This window comes from Morone saxatilis, unplaced genomic scaffold (assembly GCF_004916995.1).
Source record: "Morone saxatilis isolate NCDOM2014 unplaced genomic scaffold, NCSU_SB_2.0 Contig17, whole genome shotgun sequence".
NCBI lineage: Eukaryota > Metazoa > Chordata > Actinopteri > Moronidae > Morone > Morone saxatilis.
This window is the reverse complement of record NW_023339729.1, coordinates 3,164,301-3,188,689: the sequence shown is the minus strand read 5'-3', so window position 1 is coordinate 3,188,689 and position 24,389 is coordinate 3,164,301. Positions and strand designations below refer to the sequence as shown.

General features: G+C 40.3%; 2 protein-coding genes across 2 annotated transcripts in view; one reads left to right on the top strand and one right to left on the bottom strand.

Moving 5' to 3' along the window:
- The window catches only part of LOC118326731 (collagen alpha-1(XVII) chain-like), a 21,967-nt gene extending 496 nt beyond the window's left edge, over positions 1-21,471 (top strand). The window contains 51 exon segments of the mRNA XM_035659776.1: positions 1,051-1,536; positions 1,672-1,719; positions 1,807-1,848; positions 2,006-2,053; positions 2,750-2,890; positions 3,142-3,240; positions 4,435-4,503; positions 4,590-4,670; positions 4,810-4,860; positions 5,399-5,560; positions 5,665-5,745; positions 5,848-5,892; positions 6,843-6,965; positions 7,080-7,382; positions 7,705-7,755; positions 7,832-7,858; positions 7,980-8,006; positions 8,092-8,154; positions 8,254-8,349; positions 8,434-8,496; positions 8,746-8,781; positions 8,875-8,928; positions 9,142-9,213; positions 9,775-9,837; positions 10,362-10,433; positions 10,577-10,603; positions 10,704-10,739; positions 11,900-11,935; positions 12,044-12,160; positions 12,283-12,385; positions 12,512-12,594; positions 12,679-12,729; positions 12,853-12,915; positions 13,037-13,096; positions 13,686-13,712; positions 13,798-13,848; positions 14,188-14,286; positions 14,513-14,560; positions 15,436-15,552; positions 15,646-15,768; positions 15,863-15,952; positions 16,097-16,228; positions 16,309-16,383; positions 16,513-16,632; positions 16,728-16,868; positions 17,302-17,463; positions 17,834-18,061; positions 18,149-18,298; positions 18,409-18,489; positions 19,166-19,219; positions 20,986-21,471. Coding sequence (XP_035515669.1) covers positions 1,051-1,536; positions 1,672-1,719; positions 1,807-1,848; positions 2,006-2,053; positions 2,750-2,890; positions 3,142-3,240; positions 4,435-4,503; positions 4,590-4,670; positions 4,810-4,860; positions 5,399-5,560; positions 5,665-5,745; positions 5,848-5,892; positions 6,843-6,965; positions 7,080-7,382; positions 7,705-7,755; positions 7,832-7,858; positions 7,980-8,006; positions 8,092-8,154; positions 8,254-8,349; positions 8,434-8,496; positions 8,746-8,781; positions 8,875-8,928; positions 9,142-9,213; positions 9,775-9,837; positions 10,362-10,433; positions 10,577-10,603; positions 10,704-10,739; positions 11,900-11,935; positions 12,044-12,160; positions 12,283-12,385; positions 12,512-12,594; positions 12,679-12,729; positions 12,853-12,915; positions 13,037-13,096; positions 13,686-13,712; positions 13,798-13,848; positions 14,188-14,286; positions 14,513-14,560; positions 15,436-15,552; positions 15,646-15,768; positions 15,863-15,952; positions 16,097-16,228; positions 16,309-16,383; positions 16,513-16,632; positions 16,728-16,868; positions 17,302-17,463; positions 17,834-18,061; positions 18,149-18,298; positions 18,409-18,489; positions 19,166-19,219; positions 20,986-21,035 — 4,727 coding nt within the window. The 3' untranslated portion in view covers positions 21,036-21,471.
- An 813-nt stretch (positions 21,472-22,284) lies between these two features.
- The window catches only part of slkb (STE20-like kinase b), a gene marked incomplete in the record, with an annotated part of 19,072 nt that continues 16,967 nt past the window's right edge, over positions 22,285-24,389 (bottom strand). Inside the window, 3 exon segments of the mRNA XM_035659783.1 lie at positions 22,285-23,503; positions 23,729-23,842; positions 24,110-24,172. Of these exon segments, the coding sequence (XP_035515676.1) occupies positions 23,357-23,503; positions 23,729-23,842; positions 24,110-24,172 (324 nt within the window).

Here is a 24,389-nt window from a genome sequence, read left to right as displayed (position 1 = left end):
ATCAGTTATTTTTGTACTATAGTGTATTTTATTATCTATGCAGATATATATTGAAGATTTATATAATTTGTTGGATTACACACATATTGAATGGTAGCTTGTGTGTAGTTAAAGCTGTACTAATCGATATTTTTGATGTTAAACTTTGGCTCAAAGGGTTATCTGTCACTCAAATATAACATACTTGCTGCTGCTTCCCTGAGTAACCCTAGGTTCACACTGCCTACCTAAGCAGCACGTGTGCGTGGCGGAATGCCTTGCTTTTTATTACAGCGTCCATATTAACAGATTAGAACAGTCACACTGCCTGCACAGTTGTGGCTACAGTGACGCTTCACTAGAAAGTCGTGGGCTCATGGTTCCCAGCAGAAATAAAGTGAAAATGGTCTTGGTTTCAGATTAAAAGCTGGCGTTTCTGTGGACAGAATCTATTCATATGTGAACAAGATTTTTCATTGTATGGTATTTATCAAAGGGGACCTGAGTATGGAAAGAGAGGGCTGGCAGCAGCAGAAGCCACGCATCTAACACGCTGTCAGAGGAAACACCGCACGCGTGCCAGACGCAACTGTTCTGTGCCATAACCGCCACGCACTGCTCAGGTAGGCAGTGTGAATGAAGGGTTACTCAGGACAGCAGCAGCAAGTATGTTATATTTGAGTGACATAAATCAACCTCACATATGAGTGGAAGATTTAATGCTATATAGGGTAATAAGGCATGTCCAGACACACTACCAGGCAGGCAGAGGCTTACCTTGGGAATGCGATAAGAAAAAAGAAATGCTGAAAGGTGTTCACATTATAGGTCAAATATTAACTTTGCCAGTGGAGTCTTGTCGTTTAAACTGGAATCACGCAATTAGATATTAGCCATCCTCAGCCCCCAGGGCAATGTCATCGGAGTGTTTGATGGATCCTTTGATAAGATATGCCTTTATGAAATGAGATGAAAAACACGAGGATCATATTTTGATGAAAAATGTAATAAATGATCAATGTAATTTATTATAATGTTGGCTGTCTTTCAATTTCATTTCTTTTCCTATAGGTGATCTTTCTCTGGTTGCTGGAGGGTCAGGTGGAAGAGCTGCGTCAGGAGGCTCAAGCGGCACAAGCAGCTCAGTCCTAATCACATCCAGCAGCTCCCAAGCCTCCAGCTCTGGTGGATACGGAGCTAGCAAGGGCACTGGAGGCATCAGCATCACTACTCTAGGAGCCTCTTCTGCTGTATCCTCGGGTGGTGGGAGTGCAGCAGCTTCAGGGGGCTCCGGCTCAGGGGCAGGGGCAGAAGCAGGGGCAGGGTTTAGAGCGGCTGCCGGGGGGTCCACCAGCATGTCCTCTAGTTATGCAAGTGGTGGCAGACAAGGAAAAAGGGAAGGGGGTCTAGGTGCTGTGACTGTTTCAACGGTGACGAAGAACAGCTACAGTTCAGGAGGATCTGGGGAAACGAAGAGAGGATCGTCCTCAGGAATCACTTATTCACCTAGGAAGAGCACGACCACCATGGCAGCAGCTTTCTCAGAGGTCTTTGATGGTTAGTCATAGGTCAAAGGTCAATTTATTCATGCTGCTTTACTCAACTGATTGGTCTTTCACATTGTTTGTAGATTGAATTCGCCAGCAGCACACCTTTACTAAACTGAATGACCTTTATTTTGTTATGTTTCAGAGAGTTCAAGCACAAACTCCTCTCCAGAGTACAACAGGAAGGAGTACGGTAAGATTTACTTGAATCTCAGATTACACTCTGGATTGTGCACATGTATACAAACTCTTACAAACATATATGTCTTTTTTCTTTCAGGCACTTCAAGCTCTGCCACCAGAGGAAGAAGTCAGAGCAGAGGTACAGTGAGAGCTCTGGCACACTAACCTGAAGGGATAGTACATAAACACTACATATAGTTACATATCAGTACAAGTTTGGCCTTTATTTTGCAGATTAGTACCACAGGATAAAGCAATAACGATATTTAATGAAGCATATGTTCTGTTTGTTTTAGAGAGTGAGATCAGAACCAGGCTTCAGAGTGCTTCTCCTCCAGCAAGTTGTGAGTATGACTCTTCATGGCCATGCATATCCACATACCTGCAGTGTGAGACTCAGGGAAAAATAAAAAGGCTACTAGCATGTTTTCTACACTGGAAGGGCACCCTAGAGGGAACTTTATCACATTTTCTCCACTGGAAGAAGTTTATCATGTTCAAATTCATACTGTACTCTACTCCTCCGTATTTCAATAATGTACTTTTTACTCCACTACAATTTGACAGCTATAGTTACTAGATACTTTACAAACCAAGGTTTGACATAAAAAACATATGAAGAACCTTGAAAACATGATGCACTGTAAAAAAACAAAACAAAAAAACAACCTAGGGTCGGATTCAGTTGGAGTTTCCTTGAAATCAATGAACAAGGCAGTAGAAACACTACCACTTTCGTCCACAGGGGCCGCCAGAATCAACACAAAATGAAAGTTTAGGTACATGCAGGACTACTTGCATTTAAGTATTTTTTACAGTGTAGTATTGCTACTCTTACTTTAGTAAATAATCTGAATACTTTCCCCACCACTGCTTATCAGATCCTAAAGAATGTATTTATGATTTTGATTTGTTGATTTTTTGCTGCTATGCACTGTGAGACTAATGCAAATGTAATCAGGAAGTATAGTCCGTTTGAATTTGTTACTGGAGGAGGAGTGGTCCTCCGTTTGATGCCCATTGTTAGCTCTGCTGTGCAGGGACGGAGCTGGACGACGTGAAGCGTCTGCTGAGAGGAAACCCTCCCAAGACCAGCCCCGCTCAGTCCCCTAACAACACACTGCCCATCCCCAAGAAGGCCAGCATGGAAACTAGGACCATGTCTGAGAGCTCCAGCACAGGTTCAACCAATCAGCTGTTATCTTTAAGACATATTATATGATATTATGATTCATACTTCAAACAGTCCACAGTCAACAGGAAATAAGATGCTGAATGAAAATACCAGACATCATTGCAATATTAGTTTTCTGTTTTTGGTCATGAGACAGATTTATTTTGGAGTTTTAATGCATGATTGTTTACAGTACATTCCACATGCCCCCAGTTTTTAATTGTACCTGGCTGTTTACCATTTTTCTGTCTTCTATAGAGCACTATGGCAGCGTTTGGTCTGGAGGTGTGAGCAGCAGCTACAGTTACAATACCAACCCCAACAACCTGTCCACTTCCTCCACAATGTACCAGTCAGGTCAGTCATATATGTCATCAGCAACTGGTTGCCATGATGAAATGATATTGCAGATGTACTGAACTATGAACTATTTAATCTAACCATTCTGAACTCAAGTCATACCTTAAAGAAAGAAAAAAATGAATATAAAAATAGAATAAATGTAAACGTGTGTCCTGTTCAAAGGACTAATAATTAATTAGAAAAACTCAAAATCAACCTGTGTTTCCAGAAACAATGTCCTACAGCGGAAAGTAGATGAAAACTTTAAGAGGCCATATTATGGTTCATATTTGTATTTGGGAGGTCTCCTATAATATGTTTATGTGCTTCAGTGTTCAAAAAACACATTTATTTTCTGTCTGACACACTTTTCTTTAAGAAGACCCCTCCCAACACATAGTTTCTCTGGGATTCAGTGGGTGGGACTGGACTGTCACCCAGCCTAGAGGTGGTGCCTGTTACAATGTGATGTAATACTGTAACAGAAGAAAAGGCTGAATGCAAACAAGGTGTGTCAGGCAGTGTTTTCTGCAGGAGACTGTAATTCTCTTTGGCGCAGACCTTTTACATGCACAAATAACACACCAAAGCACAGGGAAAACCCCTAACAGCATAATATGGCCTCTTTAATATTTTATATAGTTTTTCTCATTTTTTTTTTTTATGCTTTGAGTATAACATATGGGATTTAATCCACCTCACTTATACTGGCTTTCAAAGGTTGATTTCTCAAAACCTCAGAACATAAAACTCATAAAACTATCTGCATAGTTGCATACCACTTGGAGAAAATATGCCTTTGTCTAATTTAAGGTGACTGACCCTTTAAAGCCAAAGCAACCACTTTCCAAACAGGCTTTATCAACTGAAATAAAATCCATTCACACTTCAAGATAAACTCCATATACAGTATGTTCCTGCTGTACATTAATCTAGATAAAAGTAAGGACATACACAAGATGAATTAAAAATAACAGTATTAAAAAATACCACCGAAAGCAGATTTCAACGAGGTATCATACAAAGGATTTTATGGAATGCCTTATCTTTTTTATTTACTGTGAGAACCCGTGCTGTGAAAATTTATTGTTACCTGCTGTGTGAGATTGTTTTTATAGGTGAACAGGGCCGGAATCTATGATATATTTTATTCTCCAGCTGTGATAGATGGACAAATAAGTCTGTGCTCTGTTCTGTCACGATGCACAGGAGGAGTTCAGAACAACCTGACACTCAGCTCTCCCTCCATGAACAGTGGACTATCTGCTTGCAGCACTGGTGAGCCTCTTCCTGTCATACAACAGCACACATCCTCAGCTTGGCCATGTCGGTGGATCACATTGTTGTTTTTCCCTCTGTCTCAGTTCCTCTGTATGGTGTTCAGAATAACCTGGTCACTAGCAGTCCCACTGTCCTCTCCCCCACAGGAACCAACACACATATAGGTAAAGCATGTGTAGTCTTCATGCATGTAGTGATGTACAGCCGATATCAAGAAAAGGTCCATTGCTTTTCTTCTAATCACCTATTAATATCATATTGCAACAACAATTGTTGTCTACTGTCATTTTTGTCTCTTCACAGTTTATGGTGTGCAAAAAAATGCATCTGGCACTGGAATTAGCACAACCACAGGTGAGGCATTATTAAGTAGGCCTGTGGGTAAATTAATCAAATTTAGTCTTTATCACAGTCACTGAAACATCCAACATCTTAGTGTATGTTTACAACACTGCTATCCATCTGTTGGGGATTTAAACGCAAAAAACTAAAATTCTGTGAAATTATATTTTTCTATATTTTTTACATCCCTATTATTAAGACAAGTGCTTACTTTTTGACATTAATTAAACTATAAATCTTGATTAATTTTCTTTAAACGTTATTGTCTACAATGTGGAAATTTGTCTTCGGTCAACACCAGTTCTAAAGAGTTACATAGACTTTTTCTCTCAGTCTCCCCTTTCTGCAGTAGAGCAAACAGAGCCATATCATCAGCATACTTAAATAGACTGAAATGAGCATTTTCCAATGTTTCTTTGCACATATAGTCGCTGACAATAGTTAGTTAGTTAGTTAGTTAGTTAGTCTGTGAGTATGGATGCCAAATATTTACAGTAGGTCCTCATTATGTAAATAGATGTTTTAATGTCATGCTGTTTGTGTCTGACAGTGAGACCCAGCAGTCCCACTCCTGACGAGGCCTCAGGCAAAGACTTCAAGTTTGTGCTGATCGAGAAGGAGAACGCTCCTGTCAAGAAGGAGACAGAGCGGTTGGTCATGGCCAAAGACACAGGGAAGCAGTTCATGTCTACTGCACCCTCCACCACTTCTGGTAACACTTCCCCTGCTCCCTCAACTTCTTCTATTGCCACTGCCATCGCCAGAGAAACATTTTCTGTGTGTGATTAGTAAAGATGTACTTGTTGTGTCTTGTAGCAACCTACTCTGAGGACTCACTGAAGAGAGAGAAGCAGAAACTATCATCCAGCACCGTGGAGGAAGGAACAGATGCTAAATGTAGACTAATATACAACTTATTATCTTATTAGTTTTGAGATGCATCACTTACATTATATCTTCTTGTTCAGCTTGTAATTATTTCTATTTCTTTTTTTATAGCTGCAACCCTAAAAGTTGCCACAAAAGACAAAGCCACCTATGCCGGTACTGTATAGACCCAATTGTACTTTTCTACTACTTTTCTATTTTACTTTATTATTATCTGTTGTATACGTGTGTGTGTGTGTGTGTGTGTGTGTGTGTTCACAGTCAAATACTGCCAAAAACCCAACAAAAAATCACAATGGGATTGCTAAAATAGCTCTTCGAATACATGAACACTGAAAATGTTACTCAAGTAAATGTACAATAAACATTATTAGGACAATGTAGTGAAAAGTATCAAAAGTAAAAATACTCAATGCTGAGATTTGACTGTATAAAATACATCTAATGATATAATACCACATACTGTTATATAGTAGCCTATATAATTAGATTCTTATTACTCATGAAAGCAGCATTTCTTTCTTATAGTTGGTTGAGGTGAAACTCTTTTATATTGGGCTGCAACAAATGATTATTTTTATTATGGATTAATCCAATGTTTATTTTCTTGATCAATCCATTTATTCTGAATTATAGTCACAATTAATCAGTAAATGTTTCAGTAATCAAAATGATCATATAACTGCAGTTTAAGACAAGGAGAAGCAAAAAATTGCCACATCTGAGAAGCTGAAACCGTGAAATGTTTCTGGCTGTTTTGCATGAAAATTTATTTTTTAATTAATCAGTTATCCAAACAATTGCTGATTTTTACTTTTATTTTTTTTATAACTGACTAATCAACTAATTGATAAATTGGCTATTCATTTAAGCTCATTTTTTATATATTGTTGGGTAGTTTTTTTTCCAAATGGAAATACCCAATTAAAGTTCAGATGCTACAAACTACAACAACTAGGCACAATAAGAGACTAGGGACAGACATATGTTGATGAATATAAACTTTATTATTAGACACTCCTCTAATGCAAACAGTCCAGTCTTATTGTCTGAGGAGAAAATATAAGAAAAATGCGAACCTTTCTGTCAACTTTGTTGTTTCTCAGAGATCCGTGAAGATAAATCAGGCTTTGGCTTCTGCTCCTGCTGCAGCTGGTGGAAGTGGCTGCTGGGCCTCCTGCTCAGCCTGCTCCTCCTCCTTGGCCTGCTCTTTGGACTCATCGCTTTGGGTAAGACTGTAAAGCAAACCCAAACATGCATTCTCTAGCAGCCTGTTATTTAGTTTTACAGGGCTCACTGAAGGTGATCTGCACATGCCCATCATCTCCTCTCTGGCCTCACAGGTGAAGAAGTGAAACGCCTCAAAAACCGTGTTGAAGCTCTGGAAGCCATCACTGGCACCGCATCAGCCAGGTCCAGCCGGCTGTCGGCCTCCTCTGGCATCAACATCATCGACCCACTGGACGCGTCGTACATTGACAGGAGTTCCTCTGGGCCCACCCTGACCCGCTCCGACAATGGGATCAACCTGGGGGCTGCTGGGCCAGGGGGAGGCGCAGGAAGCGGACCAGGACACGACAGCGCTGCCCTGCAGAGAGCCATCCAGCAGCTGGTCAGGTCTGAACTCCGCTCGGATGCTGTGAGAGGTACATGAACACAACACACTGATAAATCAACTCATTAATAGGTCTTTGTATCGGTAAGAATGTGTCATTGTGTATCACGATATATAGGGGTTACGATTCAATATATTGTAATATATATTGCGATTTAAAAAAAAACCCAGTGGGATCTGCATTTGTATATAGCAGTTGAGGGTTTACATGCAAAAATGATTGAGTGTTTTTTAGAATAAATACAATATCAAAACAAAATATCGCAATACGATATTTTTCTATATTTTGCTTACACCCCTACTCATTAACTCGTATTTGAATGTGACTGATCCAAACTTTTTTCTACTTTTAGAAACACTTACATACTCACTGAAAGGGGAGAGAGGAGATCCAGGACCTAAAGGTATGTTTGCAAAAATCATAAAATAATCTGGAAAATGTTGTTGATAACCTTCATAAGGCTGGCTGTTTCTTTACAGGTGATCCAGGGGCACTCGGACAAAAAGGTAAAGGATTGTCCTGTGTGTCTATGTGTATTCAATGAATTCATCAAACTTCAGCAGTGTGTGACATAAGAATCAAGCTCTTCAAACTGGAAACTAATGGCTATAAATTGGTCTTTTTCAGGTGATAGCGGCTTTCCTGGCCTACCAGGTAAGACTGAGAGCAAATGTGCTGAAGCTTTTTCCTTCCCATAGAGGTGGCAAATTCACTCCCTGTTGCTTCTCCACTCATATAGGTCCTCCCGGACAGATGGGTCACCCAGGATTGGATGGACCAAGGGGACCAAAGGGCAGTGCAGGTAGAGTCAATTTAAGGTCATTGACATTGTTATGTGAGGATGAGGAGACACAGGGAAAAAAGAAAAACATGGGCTGAGTCTTTCCTACTTTCTGAAAAGGTGAACACGGTCCAGACGGACCACCAGGCCAGAGGGGCCGGGAGGGACAGATGGGCCCCCGCGGAGAGACTGGACCCCCAGGTTTTGGAGAGAAAGGTAGGAAATGTCTTGCCCCATGTTGAATCATGGAAAGTTATTCGTTGAGGTGTTCAGCCTGACAATGAAACCCGGTTTTGACAGGATCTCAAGGTGAGCCAGGACGTCCCGGTCCTGCTGGTGCTCCTGGACCTGTGGGGCCAAAAGGTAAGGTCAAAGGTCATGATAGGTCAGATCAGTGGATCAAATTTAAAGGACCATAGCAGTTTTACAAACCCCTTCAACTGTCAATCATTCATGAAAGTCTGACACATTAAAAAACATCCTTTTTAAATCAAGTCACAATCAGAATCAATAATAAAAAAACTGATATCAAATCACTGTATTACATGAAGGGATATTATTAATAATGCCAATAGTCAACAGCAAGTATGTTTCCTTCCCTGTTTGATTTAGGTGCCAGTGGAGAGCAGGGGGCCTTGGGAAGCCCTGGTAAAGACTCCATTCCACACGATTTTCATGTTTTTGTCTGTTCTTTGGTCCTGATTGTCAGTCATGCCTTAAATTTGTTATATTTATCTGCAGGGGCTCCGGGTCTAAAGGGTTTCCCAGGTGATGCAGGAGTACCAGGAGCAAAAGGTACATTTCTGTTTTTTTCTGTCTTCTAAAATTCTAAAATGCTGTCAGAGGAAATGACGTTTGTGACAAAAAGACCGAATTCCATAGAAAGGCTACTGTGTTTTTCCAGAACATTGATTGATTAACTACAGTTATAGTAGTAAGGATAGCTTTTATCACTTTAGACCAACTCTCTGGTTGCTCCATTGACACTTTTTATTGTTTTTAATGCAGGTGATCGAGGGACACCGGGAGCGCCAGGAGCCAAAGGAGACCCAGGAGAGAGGGGACCACGTGGACCAGCAGGTGTGTCCCAGAATAGCTTTATATATCATGAACGATGCATCGTGTCAACAAAATATACAGTAAAAACTGGTTAAATGCTGACTGGCATGAAAACAGGGTATCAGTATTAAAGCAAGTCCATGTAACTTTTGAAAGGTTAATGAGCACTTCCATTCTCTCACAAATAAAGAGTTGAATGCATTAACAGAAAAACGCAGGAGCGAGTGGCCTTCCATGGAGGCCGCCATGTTAACTTGTGATGTTTCTACAGTAGCCCAGAACAGACACACCAAACACCGCAATAGTTTATTTCTATACGCTTGGAAGACAAACTGTATTTAGTTGACTAAATCCTTCACACTGGTCATTTAAAGGCGAACATGTTCGAAGCTCCTCAAATGGTGATCTCAAACACCAAACAATATCCTAAAATTCTGTATTTGTGTTATTTTATTCTGTTAAATATATAATAAGAGTTAGGCTTACTAAGTTGCATTTAAAAAAATGTTGTTAATGATAATAATAAAGCCTCATAACAAAAAACTCTTTTGATTTTGATGCTTTCTGTTTTCACGATTAAAGGTGAACCAGGATCACCTGGACCACAAGGCCCTGCTGGACAAATGGGATCCAAGGGAATTGCAGGTGAGGAGTGAGCTTAAGCACTGTAATAAAAGAAAATATGATATTTCATTAATAAGATGTCAAGACTAGGGAGGGATATAATAAGGACTGCATCATATCTCCAGTCAGTTTATTCTAATGGTGTCCTCAAAGAGTCACATGCTTGAATAACTACTGACATTGTGATGTTATTTGCTTAGATAGAAATGTGTGTTGTGACTGTGCTTTGTGAATACTATAAGACGGGTGGATTTGTTGGTAATAAGCCAGTGACATCAAATTACTTAGCAAAGAAAGCTACGCAGAGATAAAAAGTACAGAAGAACTTTCAGTGTATGAGCAGATAGGGGTTTAATGATGCTACCACACTGTCAGATCATGTGTCCGTTCGGGCAGAAATTGGTTGGAGCTGCAGGAATCACACATCTCAGTTATAAAACAACAGTTATGACATCTTTCTGCAGCTGCTGCCAAAGCAAGTGCACAAAAGCTGTATCAGTTGTTGTTTCTGTAAAGACTGTTCAGTCTCTCTGTATAAATTGCAGGTGAGAGCGGTTCGATTGGACTTCCTGGTGTGAGAGGACCACCTGGACATCAGGGAGATGTTGGTCCCCCAGGTACCACAACACTGTCTAATTTACGGCAGCATTCATAATCAACTCTGATGTAATCAACTGTGTTTATCAGAAATTGCCCGAGGAATTTCCTGTAGCTTATTTTTAATTGACAACAATTACTCACCAAGATTTCTTTTCCCCAGGCAATCCTGGCATTCAAGGACCCCCAGGTATGAGAGCATGTACCAAAATCCAAAAACTTATTTTACTCTCCTTAAAGATTATTAATTAGGTATATTTTAATGTTCATTCTCTGGTCCATTACCACAGGACTTGCTGGAAATCCAGGACAGCCTGGTGTTAAAGGTAATGCCTCATCAAAAGTTTCCACATCTGCTGCAGAGGTACAGGACACAAAAATAAAAAAAGTGCCAATAAAAAGAAATGAAAGTGTCTGGACACTCCATTCCCACTCAGTTTACTGTCTTAGTTTTGGGTAAAACTCATCTCATGGTATGAGATGTACCAAATGCACACAAAACATATCGATTCCCACAAGAAGAGGAGGAGTCATTAACTAGTTTAGCACACAGGAGTTGATTTTCTACATACTTACTTAACATACTTAAGAATATTATATTATGTGCAGCTTTTGCTTTTACTGGGATCCAGCTGCTTTGGTTATATGAGGGGGCTGTGTGAGACAAAATTTAAACATGCACATAGTGCTGGGTGATATGACCAAAAATGGGTATCAAAGCACTTTTTGAGATTTTGGCGGTTTCTGGGAAAATACTGTATTAATGTTTTTGGTGTTTTTGTTGCATGACAGGGCTTTATATAGGGTTATTCTGCTATATATACGCATAGTACATAGAACATAAAAACATTGCAGTGTCATCATGTATTTACTGAAGGCTTTGATTCAGGTCAGCTAACAAGCTCACTATAAAAAGCTAAACAAATTTTGCATGTTAGCACACTGTGCTAATTAGCACTGAACAAAAAGTACAGCTGGGGCTGATGGTTTTCAGGTGTTTGGTCATAAATGAAATCATTGGACAAATAGAAATGTCAACCTGTTGATAAGTTAAGTCATGCTTTATTGATCCCTGTAGGGAAATTCATTCTCTGCATATGGCCCATCCTAAGTAACAGGAGCAGAGGGCCACCCAGGGACCAACTCCAGATCTGAGCCAGTACCTTGGTCAATGCGCTAGATGAAAAGTTAGGGAATCAAAATTCCATGAGAATCCATCTAAAAGTATTGGGATAGGATTAAAGTAGCCAACACTTGAGCCACCACTATCTTGCATACACACTTATGTGTATATGAGAGCTACATCAGAATAACTAGCATTAATGCTAGTTTCATTCATAGAATAAACCTTTTTTGCCAGAATTTTGCAAGAATGTAATCTTTACTATTACTCTGTTATGATTTGAAATGCTGAAGGCCAATGTAACTATTAATAGGTCTATAATGTATAGTTGGATTAATAATCTACCATAACATTGTCTTTCAGGTGAACCAGGGTTACCTGGTAAAATCATCGCTCCAAGTAAGAACAGCTGCTCTTGTTGCACTGTGCATTCGTTTTTAATGTGGTATAGGAAAATACTGTGTTTTGTGAAGTGTAACTGGTGTTCGTCTTTCATTTTGATTGCAGTTGGCTCCGATACTGTGGCAATCCCCGGACCACCAGGGCCTGCTGGGGCTCCAGGTCCTGCTGGAACCCCCGGTCTGTCTGGTCCCATTGGCCCTGCTGGTGTCCCAGGACAACCTGGTAAATCCAAACTTTTGACCCATGTTAAGCATCTGGGATGGATCAACTGTTAGATGGATGTTAGGATTGTTAATACATATTGAACAGATTTTCTGTGATGGAAAATTGACACAATTATTTAGGTCCTAGGGGAGAACAAGGAGAGAAAGGAGAAAAAGGAGAAAAGGGGGAGAAGGGAGAGCAAGGAAAACCCGGCGAGCCTGGTATCAGCGTCACAAGTTCAGAATCTGTCACTGCCACCCAAACAGACAGTGAGTACCACTCTTTTTCTTTAATTCAGTACCTTGGTGCCATCTGGTGGTAGTATCAAGAAATACAGTGTATAAGACACAACGCTATCCTCTGTGAAACAGAACTTTCCTCAGCGGGTGGACAGCCTGGCCCACCTGGACCTCCAGGGCCTCCTGGAGAACCTGGTCTTCAAGGTCCTCCCGGTATGTCAAAAGCTATTTGTAAGATATCATGGGTATTAACAAACAGTTGACGATTATTCAAATGCTGTTGTCACTCTTGTTTAGGTGAGACTAAACAGGGTCCCCCAGGACGCAGAGGTCCTCCTGGACAGCCAGGTAAACTAGTATCTTGCATTACAGACAGAGAAATAGATCGTCAGCATACAGCATGATTTAAGCAATGTAAAAATAAAAAGTGATAATTTTCTCTCTCATTTCACTGCGTTGCTGTCCTTACAGGTGTTAGTTTACCTGGACCTCCAGGAGAGAAAGGAGAACCCGGCAGCTTTGTGCCTAACTCAGGTTGGTGAAAGAAATCTAATTTCAGATGTACTGTAAGTCTTTCGACAGCTGGACACATCATATTTAACTTCTACCATCTTCGCTTGCCACATTTGATGTATCCTTCTATTTTTTGTCTTAGAAACCTTTTTTGCTGGACCACCAGGACCTCCAGGACCCCCAGGCCCACAGGGTCCAGAAGGTAGGTTTGATAAATCAGATGCTCCTTTAGACACTGTGATACTTTCTTACAAAGCAGTTCATAGGACTGTAGAGTGCTATCCTAAAAGTCCTAAAACTTGGAACTGAATTAGCATGTTAGCACCTTTGGTTCCCACGCCTCAAAATCAACACGTTTTTGAATGGGTTTTTGGTTACGTGCCTGAACTAAGGTCTTTGGTTAACTCAAGCTTAGGGGATTTTCATGTTTTATTCTACATTGTTGCTACTCTAAGTCAAACATGGTGATTTTATTTTACAAGTTGGAAGTTTAGTGGTGGTGACGCTGAAGTCCTGCAACGATGGTGCTTAACGTTAGATTTTAACTTCTGACGATCAAATTCACGCTCACCTAAAAGAGGTGTTCATTTGTAAATGATTATCTTGCTGAACAAAACAAGGCATTATGAACCTTTGTTGTTGTTAACTTCTGGGTTGGCCTACAAAAATATGTCATCCCTGCAGAATATTTCTGAAACTGTGGCAGGTCAACATAAGACTTAGGATACTTCTTTAAAAAGATTTGGTTGTTGTTCACAGAAGATTTCTTTTATCTCATTCATTGTCCTCAGGTGGCAAAGGGATACAAGGGTACCAAGGTGAGAAAATTGCAAACTACGGCATCCATTGCAATGTTTAGAAACTTAAAACATCTGAGGCATAATGTAATGATGATTGTTTCAGGTGAACCAGGTCAACCAGGTCTTCCAGGGAGTCCAGGGGAACCAGGTGTTGGTATGTGAAAAACTTTTGGATAAGATGGATTAAAAAAAAAAAATATTTGTGGGCACTGCTATGTAGAAAATGAGTTTAGATTGTAGAGTAAATACATAGCAGCTGACGGCAGCTTTCCAGTTTCCTTGCTGTTCACATAAACCTTTGGGGACATTGTTACTTTTTTTTCTGTCATAGAGGCTTGTTGAAAAGAAAATGACCAAAGTAACACTTTGCTAAGATAGTTTGAAAAACATTTGGATCGTGTGGCCTTCAGCAGCAGATGGATTTATTTTGAGATAATTTCAAGGGACCTCCATGCTCTTTTACCAGATATTAAATCAGTGTTATGATTTTCAGGTTTCCCAGGTCAGCCTGGATCTATTGGACCTATTGGCCCGCAGGGTCCACCAGGCCCAGAGGGGGCAGAGGGGCAAGAGGGGCCACAAGGACCTAAAGGTAAACTCAGTCAAATGTTTTGAGTGACCTTCTTCAAATCCTCTCTTACAGACTTGTTACACTGTCCTGTTCTTTTGCCCATGTGTTATTACACAGGATTTAACAATAGTGATTGGTTACCCATACTTTCTGTCTATTCTGTCCCTCTTTCCCTGTGTTGCTTTTATTCAATCAAGTCAACAAAAACTGGAGTTTGTCTCTCATACTGTTTATATGTTCGTTGCAGGTGATCCAGGAGCCCCTGGTGCACCAGGACACCCTGGAGCATCCGTTGGTAAGACCATCCTGAATATCATATCAAATACAGTATATGTTTTAAGACAGCATCTTTAATAATAATCACCAATGCTGTTATTATAGTTGCACAGTAACTATAGCCCTAATTATACAGTCTGCTCAAGGCAGGAAGTTGGGTATGAACAGAAAAAAGCCAACAGCGGTATTAACAGAGCGGAATCGACTTCTGTGTAAAATGCAGGCACTCTTGCGTTACATGTCACAGCTCTTTTGCTGTTCTGGACCAGAATGACGGCTCCTCTTTATGGCACGATTGCAGGATCTCTGTTTATGGTTGACAAATACATGAAGACCTGTCAATCAGGAGGCAAACATTCTCCAAAAGATACATCTTTTTATGAATTCATTAAGACATTTTTGACCACTAGGGGTAGCTCTCAGTAAAAGCTGGAGAGACTCAATAATATTGATCAATCAATAATATATATGCAAAAACTGGAAAGTTGATTCTCATTGAGACTAGCAGTACCCCACTATACCATGCTCTCCCTGTCAAATGACATAGGGTTAGGGAGAGTCAATCTTAAGGGAAACTCTTGAGGATGAAGACTACAAGTTTGAAAAAGACAAAAATCTGGAACCTTTCTTGCAGAAAACTTTACATTTAAAAAAAAAGTTTTTTAGTGACAATTGCAGATTAAAGTACAGTACTTCATTGGTTTCACTACTCAGCAATGCTCATTGCTGCTTGGTCGAATGGTATTGCTAATAATTCGAAAGTAATAATAGCAGGTATTATTATAGTCATACTATTAATAATAGTTATTTATATTCTAAAATATTGTTTAAATTGCTATTTGAGTATTTGTATGTACACAACATTTTATTAAATCATTTGTGTTGTCATACCAGGTGGCTCATACAGTCCCGGCCCCCCAGGCCCACCTGGTCCACCTGGTGCACCTGGAAGAGATGGAAGTGGGTCTGGATCAACTGATGTGGGCCAGTACATGGCAGAATACCTTCAGAGTAAGCTATGTGTTTATTTACTTTGGTTTATGTAACACTGCAATCTAATGAAACACAGAGCTAAGTTTGAGACAAAATTGTCTTGACATGCAGGTGGTACCTGGCAGCAGTACCTGGCTGGGCCTCCTGGGCCTCCTGGTCCTCCAGGGGCTCCAGGGAACACAGGTGACGGGTTGGTCGATGATGTGGCCAACCGAGTTATGGCCTACATCCAAAGTATGACTAATTACATAATATTGTTACATCTGTTATTACACAGGGTGTCTGTGTGTGAGAAAACCACTTGTAAGTTTTACCTTTCCACGTTCAGGTAGAGGATATGATGGGACTCCGGGCCCTCCTGGTCCTCCAGGTCCACCAGGCTCCATCTCTTTCAATGACATCATTAGCATATTACAACGTAAGTCTAATTTGAGGGAGTATCCTGACAGATTACATAATGCACACTGCTACTACCTCTGTGTTTTCAGTTCTAACAGAGCTTTCCTAACATCACATAGCACGTGAGACTATCCGTCAAAGTGTTTCAATTATTTGTGTCCAGGAGACGATGTGAGGAGATACCTATCAGGTTTTGGTCCTCCCGGTCCACCAGGACCTCCTGGAGATCCAGGTCACGGCAGCTACAGCTTCAACACCCACGAGGTGGCTGAACGTGTCCTCAGCCTCATGAATGGTGAGTGTTACAGGAGGACCTATAGGCTACCTATTGAGAGAATTTGATTGTGGTTGACTGTGTATCCTGTCTGTCATCAGATAGAGGGATGGCAGGTGTACCTGGACCCCCAGGACCTCCTGGCCCTCCTGGTATTCCTGGAAACTTGTTATCAGGTAAGAAACACAACAGAGAGACAGCCTCCCAGTAAAACCAGGTTTTTGAGCTTGTCGTGTTCATTCTGAAGTAATTAGATTAAGTAGCATTCTCAAGTCACCAGATGTTCACTTTCATTATCCAACTAGGTGGATATGTGGGCCCTCAGGGACCTCCTGGTCCCCCCGGTATCCCTGGTCCACAAGGTCCACCTGGCCCACCAGGATTTGGGAACTACATCAGTTCAAACATTCATGACTATCTGCAAAGTGAGTCAATACATTTACTTCACCACTTAATGAGGAATTTATCTAAGAAAACATACTTAACATTTAATCTCCACATCTGTTCTATTGTCCCAAAGGGGTTGCCTTCAGAGGCCCACCGGGCCCCCCTGGACCCCCTGGACCCGAGGGCCCCCCTGGTCAAATACACGGACTGGTTTCATATGCTGAGCATGCCAACAAAGACACGCTTAAAGCAGAACAACAAGAATACGTCAGGAGTGAGTTTAAAGGAATATTCAACCAGTTTAAACCTGTAGAAAGCTTTAAAGCTAAAGTTTGAAGTCCTGGTCCTTGACTTGTTTGAGGGCATGAGTAAGGTTTAAAGGTGCAGTGTGTAGGATTTAGTGACATATAGTATGTAGTTGTCAGTTGCAACACATTTGCCTCACCCTCCTGTTCTAAGAATGTAGGAGAAACTACATTTGCCATTAAACATGCGAAAACATACCTATGAATATCATATTCCATTTCTGCTAATAGATAGAATACCAGGTGGACATGCACAAGGCTTACTGTTAACAACCCTTCATTCAATGGCACATTCTTGACATAGACCTTCACAGAAATGTCACTTCAACAATCTGTCTGTATTATAGTCAACTAAGAAGTCATTGGTTCCTTTTAACTCATCTTATGTTTTATTGACTCCAGGTGACAGTTCAAGAGCAGCTATGTTTGGACATCCTGGTCCACCAGGCCCTCCTGGACCTCCAGGACACAAGGGAGAGCCAGGAGTGCCCAGCACCAGAGACTGGAACATGGATACTAGAGACTACTCCAGTATGGCTGTCAAAGTAACTGATTACATCAAATGTAGGTGATCTAGAAGAAGTTTTTTCATAAACAAGACATGACAAGTTTTCTCACTCTGTGAACTGTGCTGAATTTACATGGCCTTACCTGACTGTCCTTCATATGAATGCAGAATCTGTAGGCACAGGATTTTGGCATTGGGAGCATTCTGGTTTCCGTTTGTAGTCCAAATAGTACTGCCTTTCACGTATGAGCGGGCTTTGGTTGCACGCAGGTAAACAGTTCATGTGTAAAGAAAAATTTAATCTGGGCTCTGAAAATGCATTTTCGTCTGACAACAATTTAGCTTTCTATTAGCTTTTTCAAATATTCATCTGCATTCATTTGCAGATAGACAGTTGCTGAAACAACAATAGCGAACAGGTTCAAGATTCTACTCTGCTGGTTGACTTCAAAGCTGACTGAGAAAAGCCTTGACTTCTTTGGGTTACATCACAGAGTTTTCTCTCATTTGCAGCCCACGGTGTGCTGCATGACATTGTGAAAGAATACAACAGTCGTATGTTCCAAGGACCTCCAGGACCGCCCGGCCCTCCGGGTCCCGCTGGATGGTTTGGTTCCCATGGAAACACCACAGATCTGTTAGAATACATCAGATGTAAGCAATTTGTACTATGCTGTTACAATAAAGCACAACTGATAGAAGTGCTGGTTGACACTAATCCTCCACTCTGGTATTTCCCAGCTCATGGTCTGTTGCGTGACATTGAACGGAACCACAGTGAACGCACTGCCCAAGGACCGGCGGGACCACCTGGCCCTCCGGGTCCCCCCGGATACAGCCGATTGTTTGGTTCCGATACAAGCGTCACTGATTTAGTAGAATACATCAAAAGTAAAGAAGCATTTACCAGTTAAAATGTCACACTCAACATTTACCCAGTAATGAAAAAGCTAAAGGGTGTGAGAAAAGCATGATGATGAAATGAATTTATCCTCTGACAGCACATGGAGCCATTATGGGACCACCTGGGAGGCCAGGACAGAAAGGGGACATAGGATTCCCAGGGCCAAAAGGTAAGAGAGGTACATCTAAAAAGAAAAAGAAAGGCAAAAGTGCAGTTTGGAACTAGAATTGTAAAACAGTGTCAGAACTATTTTGTTACTTGTTGTAAGGCTTCAGACTTTATTGCGACATCAAACGTGTAACCACCCTTCACCCGACAAAGGAAACCACAACATTTTTCTCACTTAAAGGTCCAGTGTGTAACATTCAGGAGGATCTGTGGGCAGAAATGGAATATCAAATTTATAGATACCTTTTAATTAGTGTATAATCATGTGAACATAAAAATTGTTACTGTTTCTGTTACCTTAGAATGAGCTGTTTTTATCTACAGAAGGAGCGGGTCCTCTTTTATGGACTCTGCCATGTTGAAACACCATGTTTCTACAGTAGCCCAGAACAGACAAACCAAACACTGGCTAGTTTTTCTTACATGCTTGGAACGGGAGGGTAAATCGAGGGTGTTGTAAACTGCAACTACACCAGTAGCGCCCCTAAACACTGCCCTACACACTGGACCTTTACATCAGACCATAGCATTTCACTCTGAAATCAATGTAAGCCTCAGAAATGTTTTTCAGTAGCATCTTATATTATAAAATCTATGATAACTGTAAATATATAATCACATTTGGTATTTTGTTTCCAATGTATATTTTGTTCAATCTCAAAGTTCTCTACTCTGTGTGGACACAGGTGAACGAGGCTTTCCTGGGCCTGAAGGACGCAGAGGACAAAAAGGTGACAGAGGTCAGTAGTTGTCATTTCACATTAGGAGCTGGGCCCCATTCTTCGTACATGGATTACTGATTTACTTGTTGATCATTTGACAAAAGCCTGGATTTGTCAGTTCTTCTAAACCCACTTCAAGTTTAGCTGGATTTGCTGTCAGCGGCTCTAAAACTGACTAAATTTACTTTACTTTTCAAGGTGAACCCCATGCATGAACTCATTTTTACAAAAATGTTGATATAATAAGTTTTAGATTGGAACAAATACAGTAAAAAGTCTAATCAAAAATCTAATCTATCTATTTTGGTCTAATTATCACAATTACATTTTCACAATGAGACATAATATACCCATAATATAACAAAGCATGTACAGTAAAAATGCAGCAATTTAAATTTAGTTTGGGCTAAAAAATAAAGATTTTGGCAGGTATAGAGTAGAAAATATTAAATAGGTTCACAATCTTAAAAAACAAGAAGATGCTCATTTTAACATTGAAACAGGTTTTGCTCGCTGTAATCATTCCTCCTGATCATACTGGCCATTAAGAGATCCCTTCATCGTGAGCTGAGCCAAGTGATGGAGGAAAAAAATCCACATTCCTCGTACAGTGAAAAAATATATTAGCTTCAGTTTATCTGATGCTAGAGTTAACTAAATTGGCCACTGAAGGAAACACAAAGAGAATCACAAAGAGACACAAAGAGGGAATTTAGCAATAAAAACACCGTAACTTTGGAAGATATTCACTTTGTCTAACTCGATTATGATGTAAGCCTGATTCATACTTACTACAAATGGACTGAATCAGACTGCTGAAACCTCATTAACTCCAGATAAACAATTGAATACAGTTTTACATCATGGCTGCAGTTTTTATCACATACATTGACAGAATGTAAGGAAGGGATCTTTTATTGGCCAACATGGATGATTACAGCAGGCAGAACCTGTTTCAATGTTACTGACTATTGTTTTATGACAGACTTGAAAAACCTATCCTATCCTGGTCCCTACAACGGTGTTTTAGGGCCACTGTAGGGAAAAAAGAAAAAAGAATGGAGCTGGGGGAAGGGGGTTATAAAGCAGTACATTTACGAGAAAAACGAGATGAGATTAAAGTCACACATTTACAAGAACAACAAGGAAGTTCCTTAGTACTAAATCTAGTTGCAAAGTAGATTGGATTAGGTCATCCACTGCAGGGAGAACACACGGCCAGCAGAGGCATCTGTGGTGTGATGAGGTTGATCCAACCTTTCAAAGTGAAGCGATGGCATTCCTTGACAAAAAAGTATTTTTCCTTGCAAATGCATGTATGTTTTTTTTCGTACATTTAAAAAAAATAAAAAGTCTGTTTTTTAAATTTACGGCTTTAATCGCTCTGAATATAACCCCCCTCCCCGTATTATTATTTTACAATGGCCCTAATACACTGTCAGATGCAGTAAATATGTGCTCTCTGTTGCCACACTGCCATGTCAGCTAATCATAGCTACAGCTGTATGATCAGCACTGAGCAAATCATACAAGTGCTAATCACACTTTCAATCAATACTCATGTTGGCCTATTTTCACAACCAACACTTATTTGAGATAGAGAGACTAACAAACCAGTAGAATGTGTCTGAAGAACAAAGGTAGCTGATACGATATGAAGGAAGGGGCCCTGCTCCAGACATCTGCTAATCATTCTGAATGTTTGATTTAATGTGATAGAACAAGCAGCAAACCAGTGCAGGTTACATCATCAGCAACATTTGAATCAAACCGTTGTTTTTCAGGAGAACACACACTGATGACTAAAAGAAGAAGGAGGGACGTTGGCGTTTAAGGGTCAAGTTACTGAATAGAAGAACTCCGTACTGGAGTTCTCTGGTGTGTATAAAGGGGATAAATGTACTGAAACACAGTGGATGCTTTTTTACCAATGTATCAGTTTTTATAGATGATTTGTGATTGTATTTTTATATCTTCTGGGTCGAGTTGTAATGTATAGTTTTGGATGTATTATGGGCCGTCATGCAGAAGGGTGAAATCTTTTATTTTGGGGGACTGAACGAAGTGTTGACTTTCACTTTGTCATACTGGTGGGCATTTTCTAACTCATTTTTAAAAAAATATATATGTATGTTTTTATTTCACTTAGCGTTTTAGTTTTTAGTTAATTACAACTATATGACCAGATGGAATGACATGAAAACATAACTACAGTACAGAGCAAATTGTTTATTTACAGCAAAATGAAAATCTACATTACACAGGCAGTCTAAAAACTATACATGTATCTTAAAAAAAAAAGCACAATGATTTTGATATGGATTTTTTCATTCAACATTCAGAATTTAATGAGTTTACTAATTTTTTAGTAGAATCTAACTGAAAATAACTGAGACAGAATAAAGGTTGACAGGTTTTGTAGTTCTATTTTTGTATGCTGCAAACATCCAATGAGCGAGTAAGCTTCACCACACAGGCTGCAGAGTGCTACACTTCCATATAAATAGCTACTGAGAAAGCTTTGTAAAAAGGTGCACAGCACTCCTTCATTGCATTTATCGTACATTAACAGCTCAGTTAATAAAATACCTTTGACTAACCGTAACCCCTCAATAGCCAATCATAAAGAAAATGAGATGATAAAATGAACCAATCAGAAGTCAAGATGGCCTAAACCAGTCAGGTCCATTTTTTGTTTGTTTTTACTACTGCATCAATACATCAATAATAATCTAAATAAAAAACACCAACTAAGAGCTTGCGTTCTGTTTTTGTTTCTTTGAATACAGATGCAATAATTCTGAAACTGTCCCTATGCTTCAGTCAGAGAACATTAAGTTGGCATGAAACCTGCAGTCTGACCCTAACCTTTAAAGGCGGTCATATTAGGTACACAGAATATCCTTACAGCTTTTCTTAAGTATTAAGGCTATTAGCTAGCATGACAATGAGAACAGTATTATTTCAATAGAAGGAAGAAAAGCCATGAAGGCCTACCCATGATACACCTGGTAGCAAAATACCTTATGAGGAGGCATAGGAAGAAAACCAAAGCAAATACAAAGGAGGCGGCATCATCATCATCATCTGTGACTGCAGGTTAGGTGAGTTTTGTTAGCTGAACTAAGAGCTGTTTGCAGTTTGAATTGGACATCATTGAAACATTGCATTCTTTATTCATCCCTGAATACTATAGATACAGAACTCTAGCATGACAATAATAAAGTGGTGTTACCTAAAACACAAAGCAGACCAACAAACAGGTACATAATGCTTGTGTCTGCCACCACAGTGGTTTCCTTAGTGTCCAATTAACAGTGATCCTTTGTCTCCACACCTCCTCTACCGTCCACAAACAAACATCAAAAAACAAACAAACAAGTGTCCACCTCGGCTTGTTGCTAAATCGTAATCTCAAGCCTTGTGCTCGAGACAGAAGGCAACCTGAAGAAAAACCCGGAAAGAAGGAATCATTTCTGCTGGAAAATGTTCCTAAAGCTTGCTTTGAGATCATGAATGAGACTGATTATTTTAACTCAACGCATCGAAATCGTAACACGTGTGGTTTAATAAAACATACTGTATCATTCCTTCAACAAGAGTGATATGAAAAACGTGTCTCCTTTGTCAGAAATACATTCTATTTCAGCATCAGTTCTAAATGAGAGGGTTGCTATTTATATTTAAACAAATTAAAATCATCAACATTATGTTTAAGTGGTATAAAAATGCTAACCTTTCTTTAGTGCAAAAGTCTAAATGAGAGAACAACTGAGCAGCAAATAATTATCAGAAATGTCTGGGATTTAAAAGCCAAAAACATCAAATTCTACAGGCACTGGATTCTTTAGAAAAACAATTCAATCACAAACAGAAGGTTGGACAGAGAGCTACTTCACTTTAGTGGTTCTGAGGTTTTGACCGGCACCTTGAATCTGAACATATCTCCTTCCAAATGACTATAATAGTGTGACAAAATGAGGGTCTTGGAGAGCTGAGCTGCATACTGAGGGACAAAGTCCAGAAACAGAAATGCCCTCCAACAGTTTTCCGAGAACGAAGGCAAGGCAGCACAGGCTTTACTGCCAGTGTGTGTGTGTGTGTGTGTGCGTGTGTGTGTGTGTGTGTGTCCGTGCATGTGTACGTTGGCTTCTTCTAGAAACCGGTGGAGTGGACGCTGGGGATCGGGTAGAACTTGGAGATGCGGCTCTGGGTGGAGGGGTTAAGGCACTCGGACTCTCCGCTCATCTTGAAGAACACTTCCTGTTCCTGCAGCTTCCTGGCAAACTCGTCCTCCAGGGCCTGCAGGAGCCAAATCAGTCCCACTTATTACACTGTGACGGACCATAAACCATATGTGGCTAATATTGTTTTTGGTTGTCAGTTTTTTATTATTCATAATAAGAAAATGAAAACTCTAAATCTTGGGACATTTGAAAAGTGCAGGAGTAATGTTTAGCAGACATCACCATCATCATCATCATCATCATCATCATCATCATCATCCCAGTGTAACAGCTACTGTACCTTCTTCCTGGGTCGGAGTTTCTCCCTCCACTCCTTCAGCTCCAGGCTGTGCTCCTCGTCTAATTCCTTCAGCTTCTGTGTCTCATGTTCGATCAGCAGGTGGCACTTTTCATTCTGAAACACACACACACAGAGGTTAGTATATTCAACAGAGGGTTTTTACATGCTACTGTGGCTAAGGTAGCCCTTTTTAGCTGTAATGGTAAGGTAAAACAAGACTGCATTTAAATAGTGGATAATAATTGTCCATTAAACTGCTGTTAACACTTCAATTTAAAGTTAAGGATCCCCTCCAGACAAATATACAAACAGTCTTGTAACAATAATGTGTCTGATGTTTTTCCTGTTCATTTCCACATTGAAGTCCTGCTGGCTCTCTACCTGCAGCTGCTGAAGCTCTCGGATGTTGGCGTCACACTGCAGCTGCAGGTCTCTCATCTGGTTTTCATGTTTCTGATGCTGATGGAGCCTCTCGTTCTTCTGTCTCTTCTCTTCCTGGGCAGCAAACTGGAAAACAGAGACACGATCAAGTCTTCACATGACAAAAAAAAGAAGGTTTATTTCATCATATTACATTCCATAATGCTTGTCACCTGTTTGACCTTCTCCCTCTCTTGCTCGGGGCTGATGGCGGCGCCGGTGATGCGGAGGCTCTTCTTGA